At 47.0% G+C, this 17,479-nt stretch overlaps 1 protein-coding gene across 3 annotated transcripts in view; it reads right to left on the reverse strand.

Moving 5' to 3' along the window:
- GAD2 (glutamate decarboxylase 2) overlaps positions 1-17,479 on the reverse strand; it is a 33,460-nt gene that overhangs the window by 10,280 nt on the left and 5,701 nt on the right. For all 3 annotated transcript variants that reach the window (XM_077303179.1, XM_077303180.1, XM_077303181.1), the window contains 8 exons: positions 12,455-12,545; positions 11,022-11,134; positions 9,887-10,002; positions 8,270-8,349; positions 7,240-7,294; positions 4,771-4,887; positions 3,800-3,864; positions 924-1,002 (listed from right to left, as the gene is read on the reverse strand). In XM_077303179.1, coding sequence (XP_077159294.1) covers positions 924-1,002; positions 3,800-3,864; positions 4,771-4,887; positions 7,240-7,294; positions 8,270-8,349; positions 9,887-10,002; positions 11,022-11,134; positions 12,455-12,545 — 716 coding nt within the window. The remainder of the gene's footprint in view (positions 1-923; positions 1,003-3,799; positions 3,865-4,770; positions 4,888-7,239; positions 7,295-8,269; positions 8,350-9,886; positions 10,003-11,021; positions 11,135-12,454; positions 12,546-17,479) is intronic.

Here is a 17,479-nt window from a genome sequence, read left to right on the forward strand (position 1 = left end):
TCAAGAAGAAGAAGCAGGACCAGGAGTTGGTTTTTATACTCTGCTTTTCAATACCTGAAGGAGTCCCAAAGTGGCTCCCAAACACCTCTCCCTTCCTCTCCCCACAACAGACGCCCTGTGTGGTAGTTAGGAGTAAGAGAGCTCTAAGAGAACTGCTCTGTGAGAACGGCCCCAGGAGAACTGTGACTAGCTCAAGGTCACCCAGCTAGCTACATGTGGAGGAGCTGGCAAAGGACCGTAACAATAAACTGACTGAGTGAGGAATCAGATCTGGTTCTCCAGTTCAGAGTCCATATTCCCTTGTGGCTGCATATTACAACAGAAGATTGAAGACTGGCAGTCTTCAAGCAAAGGTTGGATACACACTGTTCTTGGATGCTTTAGGATGCTTTGGACTGATCCTGCGTTGAGCAGGGGGTTGGACTAGATGGCCTGTATGGCCTCTTCCAACTCTATGATTCTAAGATTAGTGGAAAGGGACAGACAAGACTTTTGGAGACCTCCAGCCTCAATGAGGAACCCTCCTTTTGCCTCTGAGAAACATAAGGACTCCACAAAGCATGGCTGAAAACCCACTGCCTTATTTGAACAGAGCAGACCTAAATGCAGCCTCTGCCATTGCAGAAGGCAGGGATAATCAACCTGTGGTCCTCCAGATGGTCATGGACTACAATTCCCATGAGCCCCTGCCAGCATTTGCTGACAGGGGCTCATGGGAATTGTAGTCCATGACCATCTGGAGGACCACAGGTTGACTACCCCTGCACTGGGGGATATGGGATCAACCAGCGGACTACAGATACATTTCAGGGTTCCAGAAACAATCTCCATCCCCTTCAGAGGGATGAGTTGGAATCATAATCCTGGGGAAAGGGATCTCGCACAGGAAAAGGGACCTGAGATGGAAATCAACCGAGACGTACCTCTTCTCTGACGAGCAGAGCCGAGCACTGCAGGGGAACTCCCATCATCTTGTGCGGGTTCCAGGTCACAGAATTGGCCCTACAACAATAGACCGTTTCAAAAGGAAAAATCAGCAGGCTGGATGGCAATCAGAGAGACACATGCAAATAGGCCGACTCAAAAGGGGAGACCTTTGTAAGGTCAAAGAAACACAGCTGAGAAGAAAACCAAACCATTAAAAACACACACACACACACAGATAATAGTTGTTTGATGCTACAGTTGGGTCTTTTATGCACATCCAAGAGAAGTTAATTGGAATTTGTTCATACAGGCAATGTGCTTTGGAAATGGCTGAATTTCCAAATTCCAAATTTTAACACAGATATTTTGGAAGCTCGACGGTGTGCTTATGCAAGGAAGAAAGTGTTCTCCTTTTGCCTCCTCCTTAACAGTTCATATGGGTCGTACAGGGCTTTTAACATTCAACATGTATTCTCTCCTTAATTTGCTACGTAAAAACTATGAGGTTACTCGGGGTCCCATTTTACAGATATAAAACTGAGGCAGAGGGAATGCAAACAGTCAAGAGTCCATCTGCCAAATAAACTGCCATCCGAACCCAGTTTCACTTGAGATTTGGTACCCTGGAAAGGTTATTTACTTTGAATAATGAGGATATGTTTCAGGATGGGATCCTAAGCAATCTTCCCTGGGAGTACACTGAATATAAGGGGATTTATTTCTGATTAGATAGCTATCCTAAGCCGGTCTGCTCAGATCTGTTTAATGCCCAGAACAACATTCTTGGGACACCTTTGTAAATTATTGCTTTCCCCCCCAGCAGGTTAGATCCAAGCAGCTGAGAAAGGACTGTTATGTATTTTGCTAAAAAAGAGAGTCCATTTGGATGCAAACAAAGAAAGTACCTGTTAGGATAAAGACACCTTACTATTGGTACCCTGTTAGAAAAGGCAGTATCTGGTGCACCAAGAAGAAGAAGAAGAAGAAGAAGAAGAAGAAGAAGAAGAAGAAGAAGAAGAAGAAGAAGAAGAAGAAGAAGAAGAAGAAGAAGAAGAAGAAGAAGAAGAAGAAGAAGAGTTGGTTCTTATATGCTGCTTTTCTCTACCTGAAGGAGTCTCAATGTGGCTTACAGTCACCTTCGCTTTCCTCTCCCCACAACAGGCACCCTGTGAGAGAGGTGAGGCTGAGAGAGCCCTGATATTACTGAAGAAGAAGAAGAGTTGGTTCTTATATGCCGCTTTTATCTACCTGAAGGAATCTCTAGTGTTACAAAAGCACCTCTCTTTTTCAAATAATTTGCTAAGAATTACTTGGTGCAGTTTTAGAATTGATTCTTATATGCTGTTTTTTTCTACCAAAAGTCTCAAAGCGGCTTACAGTCGCCTTCCCTTTCCTCTCCTCACAACAGACACAATAGGAAGGAGAAGATGACCCTGCAGGGGGCATCAAGAATATCAGACAGGATCGTGAGGTCACCACCTTCTCACTCCTGTTAAGTGCCGTTCCTTGCCTGTCTCCAGACTGCTAATCTTAGGGACAATTTCCTGCTTCTTCTCAGAAGCCACAGTTCAGGCCATCTCTCTATCTCAGCTAGTGATACAGTTAGAAACCTCTCTCTACCTCAACGTGACACTATCAAATATGTTAGTTCCTGAATAAACTTTTGTCTGCTCTTTAATCAGGTTGTGCACTTCCCTGTACCATTTACTCGGCCAACATACACAAGCACAAGACATTTAGTTAGAAGTAAGCTATCTTAAGAGAGCAGTGGTTATAATTAATCCAAACATCGTTTCCCAAATAAATGAGGGGGTTTTGTGGGTCTGCCTTTGCTACTTTCTCTTTGTCTGGTGAAATCACTGCCATTATTTCAAATTTTAAAAGATATTTAGGCTAGTTTGATGGGGGAGAATAAACCCCAGCACTAAGAATGGAGGTGTGAACTAGTGTTGGGAATTAGGAGCAAAGATCACTTCCTGGCACTTTCCCCTGGTTTGCAGGACTCCGGGTACAGTGCATTAGGCTGCCGTAATAGCATCATTAAAAGAAACCTCTTGGGAAGGGTTTGCAGAGACTGGCAATTTTCATTTAGTGAAGTGGATGTCTCTGCCAGCAGCTTCTCATTGCATCTCATTAGCATATGGCTTGCAAAAGCTGTTATTCTTTTTATATTACTAATTTATTTTGGGATTTGTATTCTGTGCTCCCATAAGCGGTCACTCCAGGGTGGTTTACGACAAATTCATCAGTGTGCATATGATCAGTTATAAATAATCAATAAAAGGTAAAACATTAAAGGAACAGTAATTGAAATTCTTATTTCTATCTAAAACTGCTAGGGGCAAGAAAGGGGGAGGAGAAAAGGGAGGGTGAAGGGAGGCCTGGGAAAGGTGTTCAAGCAGTATTTTTTCTGCTGGCCTCAACCATACAGTTGACGGAAGAGCGTTGTCTTACAGGCTTTGATCTCTCCTGGGGGCTGATTCCACCAATCAGAAGCCAAGGCCAGGGACTTCCAGATGGTTGGTATTCAAACAGCAAGTAGAACTTGCTTGTGGAGCAGAGTTTTCCCTTCCTGAAGCTGTCCTTCCCCACCCAGTATGCTCCTGAGGATTAAGGCAATGCCAGGGTGTGTGTGTGTGTGTGTGTGATATGGGGCCAGGGGGATTGCAGCTGGAGGAGGAAGAAGTGGAAACCAAACCCTGCCTTGGGTGACTTCGAGTGCCTGCTAATTGTCCAATCAGTCCTTTGGATCCAACCCATAGGCCATAATGCTGCTACATTTGACAAGAGCACTTTAGATGATTTGTAGGCAATCAGTGCAAAATAGCATAAAATACACACAGCACATGAATAATGCTTCTTAGGACTTTACCTTTCGACACCGTTTAATTTCCATTTGTGTTTCCTCGACATCAGCAACCCACCACCCCATGCTCCCTGAAAAAGAAGAGCGTGATCATTAATTGCACTCCAACGTACTGGTTGATAGCAAAAAAATTGAGAAACAAATTAAACATATGGCCCAAATGTATGTTTATATGCCATAGTGGGCCACATTTGCCCACTGAGACAGGTCTTGGAGGTCAAAATTCCATTTGGCTTGAATAAGATCCAAGATTATCAAACTAAATATATGGAATTATTGGTTCTGTTGTATTGGTTCAAGGCTTCTGATGTAGAAATATTGAAATGCATCAGGTTCAATGGATTCAGGATTTTTGAGGTCAAATAGTTGGCATCTCAAGGGCAGATTGTGCCAATAGATAGATAGATAGGTAGGTAGGTAGGTAGGTAGGTAGGTAGGTAAACAATTCATTTCTCAATTTTTTCCCTCTCACCCAACTTTTGGGCTCCCAACTTTGCCGTTTCTTAAGGTCAGGATTTCCCTCCCTCTGTTTTGGCTTGCTGTTTTTCTGGGCTTGATTTTGGGGGGGGGGGGGGGGTCTGTTCTTTGTGTGACTTGGGAAGCAGCCAAGGATAGGAAGAATAAAGATCAACACCTGGACAGCCAGGAAAGTTATCCAATCACACCTTCATAACTTCATAACACCATCAACTTCTATTGCTTTCAAGGGGAATTCACAGTCTCCTAATAACTATTAACACTGAGAGGTAAAATGGAGCCTCCATCCACAGAAGTAAGTATACTTCTAAATGCCAGTTGCTAGGGACAAAGAACATGGGGTTGCCACCACCTTTTATGCCTTGCTTGTGACTTCTGGAAGCTGAAGATCTTGGGGCAGCTAATTTCCACTCTAGGGAGCATGGGCTTGGCCGTGTTGGTTTTCTTTTGGGTCTGCTATCTGCAAACTCAGTCCCTAAGGGCAGTGACCCAGTACTCACGTCAACGTGCATCCAGATCTTGTACTTCTTGCAGATATCCGCAATAGCCATCAGTGGATCAAACGCCCCGTATACGGTAGTCCCTGCTGTGGCGCTTACGAGGAATGGAACAAATCCCTATTTGGAGGGAAAAAACCAGGAAGGAATGTTGCAGAGGGAAGCACAAGCATCTACGTCAGCGGACATTTCATAGCGTTAATGAGTGACACTCTGTTAACCATCATGCAAGTTTAACACACCTGATTTATACGGCCAACTACAGCACTGGACTCAACTAGTAAGAGAGCCAAAGCAATCCCCTCTTATCCATTTATTTATCTTCTTGGTAATGGCTACTATTATTATTATTATTATTATTATTATTATTATTATTATTATTATTATTATTATTATTATTATTATTATTATTATTATTATTATTTTTATAGCCCGCCACTCCCTTGCGGCTCGTGGCGGGTAACAATATCGCAATTCCCCATTAAAACCCCATAAAACAATAATAACATTGCCAATATTGCCGGCATGGCAAGAATGGCAGCTCAACTCCCCCCCCCCCTACTACAATAGCCTACAATGGAAACTGTCATTGCAATGTGTTTTGCCCAACCTCCGCCCACCCTGAATTCCTTGGACGAAGTATTGGATATAATTATACTCAACACACAGTCATCGTATCATGTATTACATTAAGGCAGGGGTAGTCAACCTGTGGTCCTCCAGATATCCATGGGCAACAATTCCCATGAGCCCCTGCCAGCAAACGCTGGCAGGGGCTCATGGGAATTGTAGTCCATGGACATCTGGAGGAGCACAGGTTGACTACCCCTGCACTAAGGGACATGTTATAAGGAAGAGGGAGCAACTCCACACAAAGTTAGTGGAAATCATTCTTAGCATCCTTTATATTTTGGCTTGGTTTGCACATCATGCAAAACCATGGTTTAGCTAAACCAGTTCTTTGTGGCGTGTGGCTCAATGGGAACCACTCCACTAACCATGGTTCATTAGGGAGCTTTGAACCAGGAGCAGCAACCATGGTGTGAAGAGGATGTATTAACCATGGGGTTCGTCTGGTTTGATCCTTGCTTGTTTGCTGGTGTTGCAAAAACAGTAGCTGAGTCTTCGCTGGGGTAAGAATGGAAGCTAAGAAACCAGAATTAAAAAAAAATATTCCAGGACTGTAATGGTTGCCCCAGAGTCAAATCCTGGTTTCATAAAAGCACCAGAGTTTAAAGAAACAAACCATGGTTTCGCATTATGTCTGAACCAAGATACTCAGGATTTGTTCATTTGCTAATGTCATTGCAGCGTTTCCCTGTAGGTGGCAGCAAACTGTCAGAGTGAGGAAAGCACACCAATGTTTTCATCACAGCAGGCCTTTCCTGAAATATAAGAAAACTAGAAGCAAAGCCTCTTGCACCCAGGTAAACAATGGGTGCTAGGGTGCACACCTGCACTGTGGCCTTCCTGGGGGCTGGCTTCCTGGACTCTTGAGGCCCTGCCTCCAAACCTCAAGGAATTTTCCTGACCCAGGGGTCACCAACCTCCAGGTGCGGCCTGGAAATATCCTGGATCTGGAAGTCATCTGCAGACTATAGAGATCAGTTCCCCAGGTGGAAAGGGCTGCTTGGGACAGGGTTGGGGGGCTGTGTAGCACTCCCCTCTAAACGCACCCACCCACCCACACACACACATTTAGCAAGAAGACAAAAGCATTCCTCCCTTCTCAAATTCCAAACTGTACTAACTACAAAATCACTTCTCCACTACTTGCCCGCCGAATTAATTTAAATCAAGATGAGATCCATCAGGTATTGAAGGAAACGTATTTCCCATGTGAGCATGACAATTCACTGAAAAAGGTTTTGGCCTGTAACCTAACAAAGCCTTTAGCGAACCAAGGAAAATCATTTGTCGCCTTTGGCCCACAGGTCTTTTACACTGTAGTTGTGATTTTCCTGGATTCTGCCGGGGGTTGGACTAGATGACCCTGGAGGTGTCTTCCAACTCTATGATTCCATGATTTAAAAAAAAAAAAACTCTCCAACTGATTCTGTTAAATACTTGGTCAGGATTAAGTTTTAAAACCTGTCCATTAGGAATCATTCAAATGGGTAACCATGTTGGTCTGAAGCAGCACAATAGAATCAGAGTCCGGGAGCACCTTTAAGACCAACAAAGATTTATTCAAGGCGTGAGCTTTCGAGTGCACTTGAGTGCACTCGAAAGCTCACGCCTTGAATAAATCTTTGTTGGTCTTAAAGGTGCTACCGGACTCTGATTTTGTTGACATATGGAATCATTCTTGGTTAATATTAAACTAGGATTGACCTGTAAGAAACCTGGCATTTAAAAAAAAAGGATATTCTTCAATAAAATTTCATTTTTTCAAAGCTGATTTTTAATTTAAAAAAATGCTTTGAGGTTTTATCCCCTTTGGGTCATTCTTTAAAACATGAATCCACTTGCCTTTTGCTTTACCTCCACAATCCTCCTTTCAAGATCCGATGGTATCATTTTCCCCCTGGAACAAAGAACCAGAACATCATGAGTTTGGATTAGAGGTTGGTTCTTTTTAACCATCCTGCTTTTCATTTTAGCTGACCACATCAAGGGACTGGATCCTGTGAATCATAAGCAAGTTTTCCCACCACCCACTAACAACAGTGGTTCCCCTGGTCTCCCCCCCTCTGTGGATGCTCCTAGGAGAACAGTGTTGTGAGGAACGGGCCACACCTGGAGAGGAAGGTAGAGCCAGTGGTACAGTGGGAACACTATTCTGACTAGGTCAACTCAGCCCATTTTATTCACTTACTCCAAGGGATGTGTTTTTTTAGGATTAGATCTTTCTCTTAATAGAGAATCTTCAGCTGACCCAGAGAGTTATTTCGGGATCCAACCAAATCAGAGTACTGTACTACAGGGGTAGTCAACCTGTGGTCCTCCAGATGAGACAGGATGAGATAAAGTAGGGAAGAGGGCTATGTTTCATTCACCCCCAACTCCCCTTTTAATTCAAAACAGACGCCCCCCCCCCCCAACCTAATTTACACACCATTGGGAGTTTAGGTGAACAAACACACCCAAACCTTCCCAGGAAGCTTCATTTCCCCCGAATAACAACCACAGCACCTCAGAAGAGTAGAACATCAAGAGATCGATTTAATCTTTTCCCCCATGCTTTTTCCTATTCTCCTCCCTAGAGCTGATATTTCCCCATAAGGGAAACAGAAAATGGTGGGAGGAGTTAAATCCCCTTGATTCCTTCCCCATGGTCAGGATGGGTGTTGCCCCCCTTCTCTCATGACAACGATTGAGCCCCCCAAATCTGTGTGAAATCCACCAAAACAGGTATCTCAACCTTGCATCTAGCTTGGTTCTCCTGACTGGTAGCTAGGCCAAGGTAGAACAAGGCCACTCTGTTTGGTGAATGTCTTCAAAGCATCCCTTTCCCTACCTAAACGGTGGTCCCATTGCCTGCTGCTTCATAGGGACTTACCTTTCATCACATCTGATCAAAACCACACTGTCAGTACCAATTCCTAAGGCTGCAGCTCCTTTCTTCACAGAAAAATGGCTCTGAAAAAGCACACGGGTTAGTTGGCTTGTGTTTACGCCAGGGCTGTTCACATTGACTGCAAAGAAGAAAACCTTCCCGTTATAGCCTTGAGATCAACCCACGAGGAACATCTCCTGACCAGTAACACTCTTGTGTAATTGTCATTTGTGAGAAATAAAGAGGAATGACCCAGTAGGGTGTGATCTTTATGGCTAGCGAAGAAGCTATAGCAGAACAAAGTTCCGTGGGGCCTGTGAATCGGCACTTTCCCACCAGGCCTACAAATATGTGCCTCCTTCTTCCTTCCCTCATCATGTCCTTCCTCCTACTCAGGCTTCATTCATTCATTCATTCATTCATTCATTCATTCATTCATTCATTCATTCATTCATTCATTCATTCATTCATTCATTCATTCATTGCTTTATATTCCACCCTGTCTTTGAAAACGTAGGGTGGAGTACATACTGTTCAATACATAAAATCCTTGCATAAAATTGAAGATTATAATAACAATCAAAAAATTGCATTAAAATCTTGTAAATTAAAATAGTAAGTTCTAAAAGTGACCACAGAGCTTTCCCTTGTAGGAATGGCAGGTGAAGCCCTTTAAAAGCTGGACTGCAGATTTTCAGCCTGGCAGGGTCAGACAGAGAGTAAAAACAACTGCATCACAAATTAAAAACCTTTCTTCTCCAAAAGCACCCTTATGAAGAGCAGACCAGTGTTTCAGTTAGGTCAGCATAATCATAGACGAATCACAGAATCATAGAGTTGGAAGGGGCCATACAGGCCATCTAGTCCAACCCCCTGCTCAACGCAGGATCAGCCCAAAGCATCTTAAAGCAATCACTGTACATTGCTGTGGATTTGTTCCCTCTGAAATGTAGTGACAATAATACTGACCTGCAATGCAGGGTTATCCTGAGAATTGCTAGACACCTCATGAACCAGTCAGCCCAGGACTAGGGAGACCCAGGTTCAAGTCTCCCTACTCTTCCATGAAGCCCGCTGGAAGAGCATATCATACTCCTTCAGCCTCACCCACCTCACAGGGTTCTTGTGCAGATAAAATGAAGAAGTATGTAGGCCACATGGCATTTATGGTTATTTATTCGGTGTATTTTATTTTGCCCTTCCCCAAGGGAGCTCAGGGTGGCATCCCTGGCTCTCCATTCCATCCTAACCAAAACCCTGTGGGCTCCTTGAAAGCTCCTTGAAAGGAGAAGTGTGTGGAATGTAATAAGAAGCAGCGTTGGACACACTAAAGTTTCAAATGAGCGATCAGATTGCTCCCAGTGCTCTTCTCACCATGGATGTCACTAGAATCTTTTTAGTGACATGGCCTTTGCCCACCAAAGGTCACCCGCCACATAACCAGAGCAGATGAGCCAAATACGTTTCCAAGTATAACACATTTCAGGAAGATGCACAGCGCATTCCCCTTCGTATGCGGAGAAAGATACTTCTGCGGACTGGATGGTTAGAGCCGCCAGTGAGACAAGATTCTAGCAAGCCGTGTGTGATTAGCAAAACGGATGAAAGAGAAACACCTACGTGCTCGGACGTGAAGGCAACCAGTCGCGGAATAGCTGCCATTCCTTTCTCTTTAACTTCTGGGAACATCTTGAAACGTGCAATCAACATAGCATACATGTTAGATATGGCACCACCTGGAGTCCACAGTAATATACTGTTACTTCTTCTATCCGCAAGGACATGGCTTCAACACAAACAACACCTCATGCAAGTTATACGTTTCTCGCCCGATCTTAGGGAAGGAAACAGAACGTTCCCCCGGCCCTGAGAAGGCAGAAGTCACAACATATTTCTGTAGCTAAACTAGTTAGATATTTGTCCTACTCCTGAACATAAAGAACAAGGAGGGGAGAAATGTTACAGAGGACAAAAGACAAGATGGAATCATGAGAACCTAAAAGGTTGAATGTCTACATGAACTTGACAACAAGTTACAAAAATATGTGAACATTTATTATAAAAAAAACACACACAGATCACATAGGTCATTGGTGAAATGTTATCCTGGGCACTGTGCCATCTTAGCTCTTGGGCCCTCATTGGGTGTTCCTCAGAGGTCTAATGATGACACCCATACAATGATGAAATACATAAAACAGCCAGTAAAATAAATAAACGATGAGAACGTATTTTTAGGGCGACAAAACCAATCAAAATGGATCTGATGGAAAATGTCCATTTATAATAGGCCCCTTCTTTCAGGCTGCCAAGAAATTCTGTTGAGTACCCAGGAAATGAGTGCATGTACAAAGGCAGGTGATTTCTTTGGACTTAAAGAAATTATAATCTAAAAACACATTATGTTCCACTAACAGGATAACCCCCTATGCCCAGGCAAACCTTCCTTGAAGGAGAAGATAAGATTCTCATAAAATAATAGACAAAAGTGGGATCACAGGGCACATGCCTCTTTCCCACCTGCCGCTTGGGCTGCTCATGGGGCAGCACAATTGGCTCAAAGGAAGCATTCCGCAAGGACAGCCGTGGCAGTCCTAGGGGAGCAGAGTAAGGCAACTTTTGTTTATCCTAGCGAGGGCCCTGAACGTGTTAGGGTGGGGGCCTCTTGAACACGGACAGCTGCCGGGCTCCCTGAAATGACGGCAAAGCACCTCATACATGACAACCTGAAGTATGTAAAGGAAAGAGCACGCACCGGGTGAGAAGATCCCATCGCCAGCACCCCCAGGCCAGCCAATGATCTCTCTCATCTTCCTTAGCGTGACGTATTCCATGAGAACAAACACTGGGGCGATTTCGTAAGTGAACCTGAAACACAGAAATGCCCAAGTTGTACTGATCATGTTAACACATCTGCATCATGCCTTCTCATCTTCAAAGACCCCCCAGATTTAACAGACAGTGTGGGATTTGGCTGAAAAACTTTGTGGAGGAAACCGGGACATACAACCACGCTTTAATCAGTGTATCTGGATCAAGGCCATTGATCATGCCTATCTATGCCTGGCCCTATTGGGTGAATCTTTACATTTCCCAGTATTCAATGGGGTTTCAAATCTTGCTGAATGGCTTAGATTCAACCCTCAGCATTTCCAAGTAAAGAGTCATAGGTAATAGGGATATTTAAGGCCCTATATAACAGAGCCAGTGTGATGTAGTGGTTAGGAGTGCCCGGCTTGATTCCCCACTCCTCCTCCACATGCAGCCAGCTGGGTGACCTTGGGCTAATCACAGTTCTTTCATAACTCCCTCAGTCTTACCAACCTCACAGGGTGTCTGTTGTGGGGAGAAGAAGGGAAGGCGATTGTAAGCCTCTTTGCAACTCTTTTGGGTACTGAAAAGTGAAGTATAAAAAGCAACATTTCTTCTTCTGGGGACCTTGGGGAGCAGTTCCCAGTTGTCTGAGCTGACTACATTATCCTGAGTGTAACACAGGGATCAAGGCATTCAGGCCATACTTATGAATCAATACAGATTACTGGGAGAACTCAGAACAATATATGGTTCTTCAGGAAGTCCATCAACAGACTTCTTAAAAGGTGATGTTCATTCCACCTTGGTTCCAATTAAGAGGACTTTGAACCCTGTAGTATTTGTGATCTCTTTGCTTTCACCTCTTGTTTGCTGCCAGGTGCTCGGATTCTCCCCTCTTTGGCTTTATCTTTACAATAACCCTGTGAGGTGGGCTAGGCAGAGAGAGGACGATTGTGCCCCGATCACTTACAGAGCTGCCCTGAGCAGAGTCTCATCCTTCTAAGCCCATTGAAATTCGTTCTAGCCACCGCTCCCCCGTGATGGTCAACTCATTGAGTTATACGTAGCATTACTACAGTAGCACTTTCAAGGGTTCGAAGCACTTGACATGCTGTTATTTTCTCCTGAACCTTACAAGAACACTGGAAGGTCAATGAGTGTCCTTGAACTCTGTTCACTGCAGTCTATCACCTTCCCCAAGGTCAAAGGAAGACGAAGAAGAAGAGTTGGTTTTTATACCTTGCTTTTCACTGCCCAAAGGCTTATAATCACCTTCCCTTCCGCTCCCCACAACAGACAGCAGGTAGCGCTGAGAGAGCTCTAAGAGAACTCTTAGCTGTGTTTAAGGCAAAGCCCATTATTCACATTACTTACATGTTAGTATTGGCTGTAGATGTTAACCAGTCTGCAGCTAATCCAACCATATCCAGTCCAGTGGAGAGCTGGTTGAAATACCTGGGGTGTCCTGAATGAAACAGAATAGGTGTTGTTATTGCACTAGAAAAATATATTTTTAAAAACATTATTTGCGCTGTTTGTGCATTTCTGCTTTCTCCTGGGAAGAACCACCATAATACCAGCCCATTAAAAGAACACTGTTGCAAAAATCTTATTCAGGGATATTTGTAAAGCCAAGTCCTACAACATCAGCTTTCACATTGTGCCTCCCCTCCCTTGCAGTGTGGCCCACAGAATGCCATCTTCAGCAGACTACTTCAATAAAACCATTTTAGAAGAAGAAGAGTTGGCTCTTATATGCTGCTTTTCTCTACTAAGAGGAGTCTCAAAGCGGCTTCCAGTCGCCTTCCCTTTCCTCTCCCCACAACAGACACCCTGTGAGGAAGGTGAAGCTGAGAGAGCCCTGAGATTCCTGCTCTGTCAGAACAGCTTTATCAGTGCTGTGGCAAGCCCAAAGACACCCAGCTGGCTGCATGTGGGGGAGCGTAGATTCGAACCCGGCTCACTAGGTTAGAAGTTGGCGCTCCAAACCACTACACCAAGCTGGTTTGCATATCTAAACTCTGACAGCACCTGGTAGCCAGACCCTGACAGATTTCTGCTCCTGGGGTGGCCACACACCTGGTGAGGTCAGGATGAATCCCTGGCATGGGTTCCATCTTGCTAGGCATGGTGACCTTATCAGAGTTTCCCAAGTGACTTTGGCATCCCAGCAAAGTATTACAACATCATCCAAGTCCATATGGGAAGGAAGGTGGCCCAGTGGCAGGGAAGAGCCTGACCTTGTCAGATCGCAGAAGGTAAGGAGGGTCCGGCCTGGTTAGCACTTGGATGGGAACCCTCCAAGGAACACTGTAGAGCAGGGGTAGTCAACCTGTGGTCCTCCAGATGTTCATGGACTACAATTCCCATGAGCCCCTGCCAGCGTTTGCTGGCAGGGGCTCATGGGAATTGTAGTCCACGAACATCTGGAGGACCACAGGTTAACTACCCCTGCTGTAGAGGGCAGCAATGGCAAATCACTTCTGCTCTTCGCGTGCCTTGAAAGCCCCTTGCTGGGGCTCACCCTACGTTGGCTACGACCTGACAGCCCTTTACATACACAGGCAAGTCCATTCCTTTGAACCAGCTATTCATGAGTCTGTGTCTGTGTGCTCATTGGCCTGTTGGGCCCCTCACACATGCCTCACTCCTCCTGCTTCAGGAGCTTTGGGCTCTGGCATCTCTGCCTCACGGGGAATTTCAGTGTCAAGGACACAGAAGCTGGTGTTAGAAGTGTTCTGCTGCCACCACGTTTAAAGCTACAGGGGGTTAAAGAAGCGTCACAGCAGGAAACAGGCTATTGTTCACGTCGGAGTCTTAGAGAGCCAACCCACACGGACAGTCTGCATGTGCCCACCGTCCTGGAATCCAAAAAGCCCCCCAGTTGCACTGACGGCTGGCGAAGGACGTCCAGTGTTTTGACACAGGGCTTTAAGGGGTGTCTCCGTGGCGGAGCCTGGAAGTAATTGGCTCAGGCAAAATGAATTGCAAATGAACAGTCTGGCTCTCCCTGGGTCGCAAATGCTGCCAGGGGTATAACATTGCTCCTTTGTCTATCCTCAGGTTACCTCCTAAACCTCTACGCTACTGGATGGGCAGGTTGTTTCAAAGACACCCTGTCCTCCATCGATAGAGCGAGGTTGCTTCCACACAGGGCGGTTAAGCAATGCAAAATTCCTGGATCTCAACATTACCCGAATGGTTCTGAGCGATTCGCATTTCAACAAAAACCCGTTCTGAGAAATGGATTGTAGATAGGAGTAGGGCATACCATTGGGGTGGATCTTGTGTGGGAAATAAATCAAAACATAAACAAGATAAATCAATAATAAACACATAATCTACAGATGCCTTGGCAGGAACTCAAAGGATTTCTGGAGGCAGCTTTCTCATTGGGCCCCTCCCATCCCCCTGCACCTGTAATAACAATGCTGCAGGTGCTCTGATTGCATCTCCTCCACCTTCTGGCAACAGGTCTCTGAAGACCTCTATGCTCACGTGCCACATGTATGTCAAATACCGTAGAGCACAGGAGACTGGAGGAACACTGTATGGCAGAGTCCTCCTAGGAAAACTGGCAGAGGCGGAAGCAAGTTTGCCACCCAAAGGACTGGCCAGGGCTTTTTAGGACCTCCCCGATGAACAGCTGATGATTCTATGTGATGGGGCAAAGGGAGGAGGTAGGAGGTCGACTGCCTGTGGTCATGAGGAGAAGGGTCTTGGACAGTGCTGGCATTAGTCAAGCAGCAGGAAGACTTATCAGGCCTCCACTTGTCAAACATTACTCTTGTAAATAGCTGGCTTTCCTTGGCCATTGTGATTTTTAAATAACCCAGAGCTGGCTCTGGAGACAGTGCCTCTGGCATCCATCGTGCAGCACACGGAAGCTTGATAATCGGCCTGGGTAGACACAGCAGCAGGTGGGAGAGCAGAGGAAGGGGGCTAAAGCTATTTGTCTCTTCTAAACCTCAATGTCATTGGGACCATGACCACCAAGGCAAAACGGCCATTCTGAGCTTGTTTCTTTACCCTTGGCTCTCTGGCATTTTTATCATACCTTCCCTCCAAGGAATACATGTTACTCCACTCTTTGTTTTATCCCAACAACCTTGTAAGGTAGGTCAGGCTGAAAGAGACTGGCTGGGCCTTACTACTACCAATTCTCCTACTAGGTCTCCTTCGTTTTTGGATGGAGATCTTAACGTGCTGGAGAAAGGAATGGTAGGTTGAGCTCTGTCTGCGCCTCCTTCCGTCTCCCCATCAGCCCCTCCCCCTCCCTTTCATCTCTGGGAGGCGCCACGTGAAGTTGCAGCCTGTCCAATAGGCGACCGGAACGAACATTCACGAGACTTCTCCGACCAATCGCCGCAAAAGGCCTCTGTCCACTAGACTAACCCGAGAGAGGACCCGCGCGATCCGAGGCCAGTTCGAGGATCTCCAAGCCGAGATTGACGGCGCGGCCCTCCACAGTCCACGAGAGGCGAAGCCCCATGGCAAAGCCCTCCTCCCTGCTTCCCGAGAGTAAGCCCATTATTAAGGGGACCTGGAGAGGATCCTAAGAGGAACTGCTTAGGATTGCTTTGTGAGAGCGCAGAATCTGCGCAGCGCGGCACTGATGCGCCAGCTGTCATCTTTGATCCGGAAGGACCTTTTCTGCATCTCCAAGTCACCGGAACGGACGGGAATTTCGGGAATAGCGGAAGCCCTCCCGGAGGATCGTCGCCGTCACCTGCGCACCAGCCAGGCGTGTGATAAGGTGACCGGCGGAGCCCTGGGAGCGCAAGGAGACGGTCGGAAGGCGAAGCACGGAGGCCATGGGCAGCAGGAACCCTAAGGGGCCACCGTGTAGCCTTCCTAGTCCCGCTCAGCCAGTTAGCATCTTGAACAGAGGTGTCAAACGGTAGCTCCGCAGAGGGCCATGGACTACAATTCCCATGAGCCCCTGCCAACATGGACATCTGGAGAGCCACAGTTTGCCACCCCCTCCATACCCCCTTCAAGGCCTTGAGGACAGCTGTGCCAATTCCTTACAGAATTCCTGGGGGTGGAGGTGGGGGGACCGCAGCCGGTGGCTCCCGCTGTCCCACGAACCCTTCTCGAATCTGCAACTCCTTCTTGTCCTCTCCGTGAGCTTGGCCTGTCGAGAAAAGTTCCGCGGGGCTCTCAGGCCGCTGGCAAAGTCACGCGGGTTTCGAGGGACGGCCAACCCATGTTGCTCCTTCTTCCCACTTCTGGGCTTCTCTGGGCCCGGGAGGCCTTCTGGGAACTGGCAGGACAGCCTTTGCAACACCCCTCCGTTCCCCCCAGCTCCCGTCTCCATTTCATAAAATCCCCCAGGGATAAGGCATTGTAACACTTTTTCCCTGAGGCGCTAGCTTGCTACATGCAAGGCCTTGTGCGTTGTTTGGTTTTGTTTTGAACAGGGGGCGGAGTTGCATGAACCAGAGGCTCCCCGCAGAATGCAGGGACCTCGCCCGAAACTCGATCGACTGCCTCATTCTGCCAGCACTGACCACGGCTGGGTATTGCGGGTGCCCCTAGGCAGGCATCCCACCTCCTACCATGGGGTCCTCGGCTAAGGGCATTCCTTCTTTCTCTCCAGGGCGGGTCTCCGGCGGCCCAGGCGGCCGCACCTGCCAGCCTCCGCCCCCACGCGGAAGGACGGGCTTCCTGGCGGGTTGCTGCCGAGCCTGCCGCCGGCGTCCCCCTCCCCTGGCTGACGTTTATGCCACTTTGCTGGCTCGGGGCCTGGGCGGCGAGTGGAGCTCTGCAAACAATGATTTCCAGGCAGGAATCCCGGTGCTCGTTTCCACCCGGTGCTCGTTTTCTCAGGAGTAAGCCTCGCTGTTCAATGGCTGCCCGGTAAAGGCGCGAGTCTGGGGCGAGGACTGAACGGACGCGCAGGACAGCGGGGCCTTTCCACGGACGAATTCGAGAGCAGCGGCAAATAAAACCAAGCATCGCAGAAACGCCTCGCCGGCTGCTAGCGCTGCGCGATGTTTAGGAGGCGCCCACGAGGAACTAATTCCTTTCGCGGTCCATAGCTACTGTTCAGTTTCCAATGCACCCGATTAATCTGTCCTTCATATACACGTGGACCGGCCGCACACACTATAAGCATGTACATAGATGGCTTAAATCTCCATCCATCCATCCCGTCTCTCTCTCTCTCTATCCTGTCTTTAATCCCCCCTCCCAAAATATATATCCCAGTCATATGTCTGCATCGGAGGGGGTTAGGAGGGGGGCAGCCGGACAGGGTCCTTGGAATCGAAACAATACAACGAAGTTCTATGCAAGGGCTGCCCGACAAGCCGGGCCCAGGCGGCCTACCGTGGCTTCCCTTGCCTTGCCCACCGGCTCGACTCTTTAACACCCCCCCCCCCCCAGGCTCGGGTT

This window comes from Paroedura picta, chromosome 11 (assembly GCF_049243985.1).
Source record: "Paroedura picta isolate Pp20150507F chromosome 11, Ppicta_v3.0, whole genome shotgun sequence".
Classification (NCBI taxonomy): Eukaryota; Metazoa; Chordata; class Lepidosauria; order Squamata; family Gekkonidae; genus Paroedura; species Paroedura picta.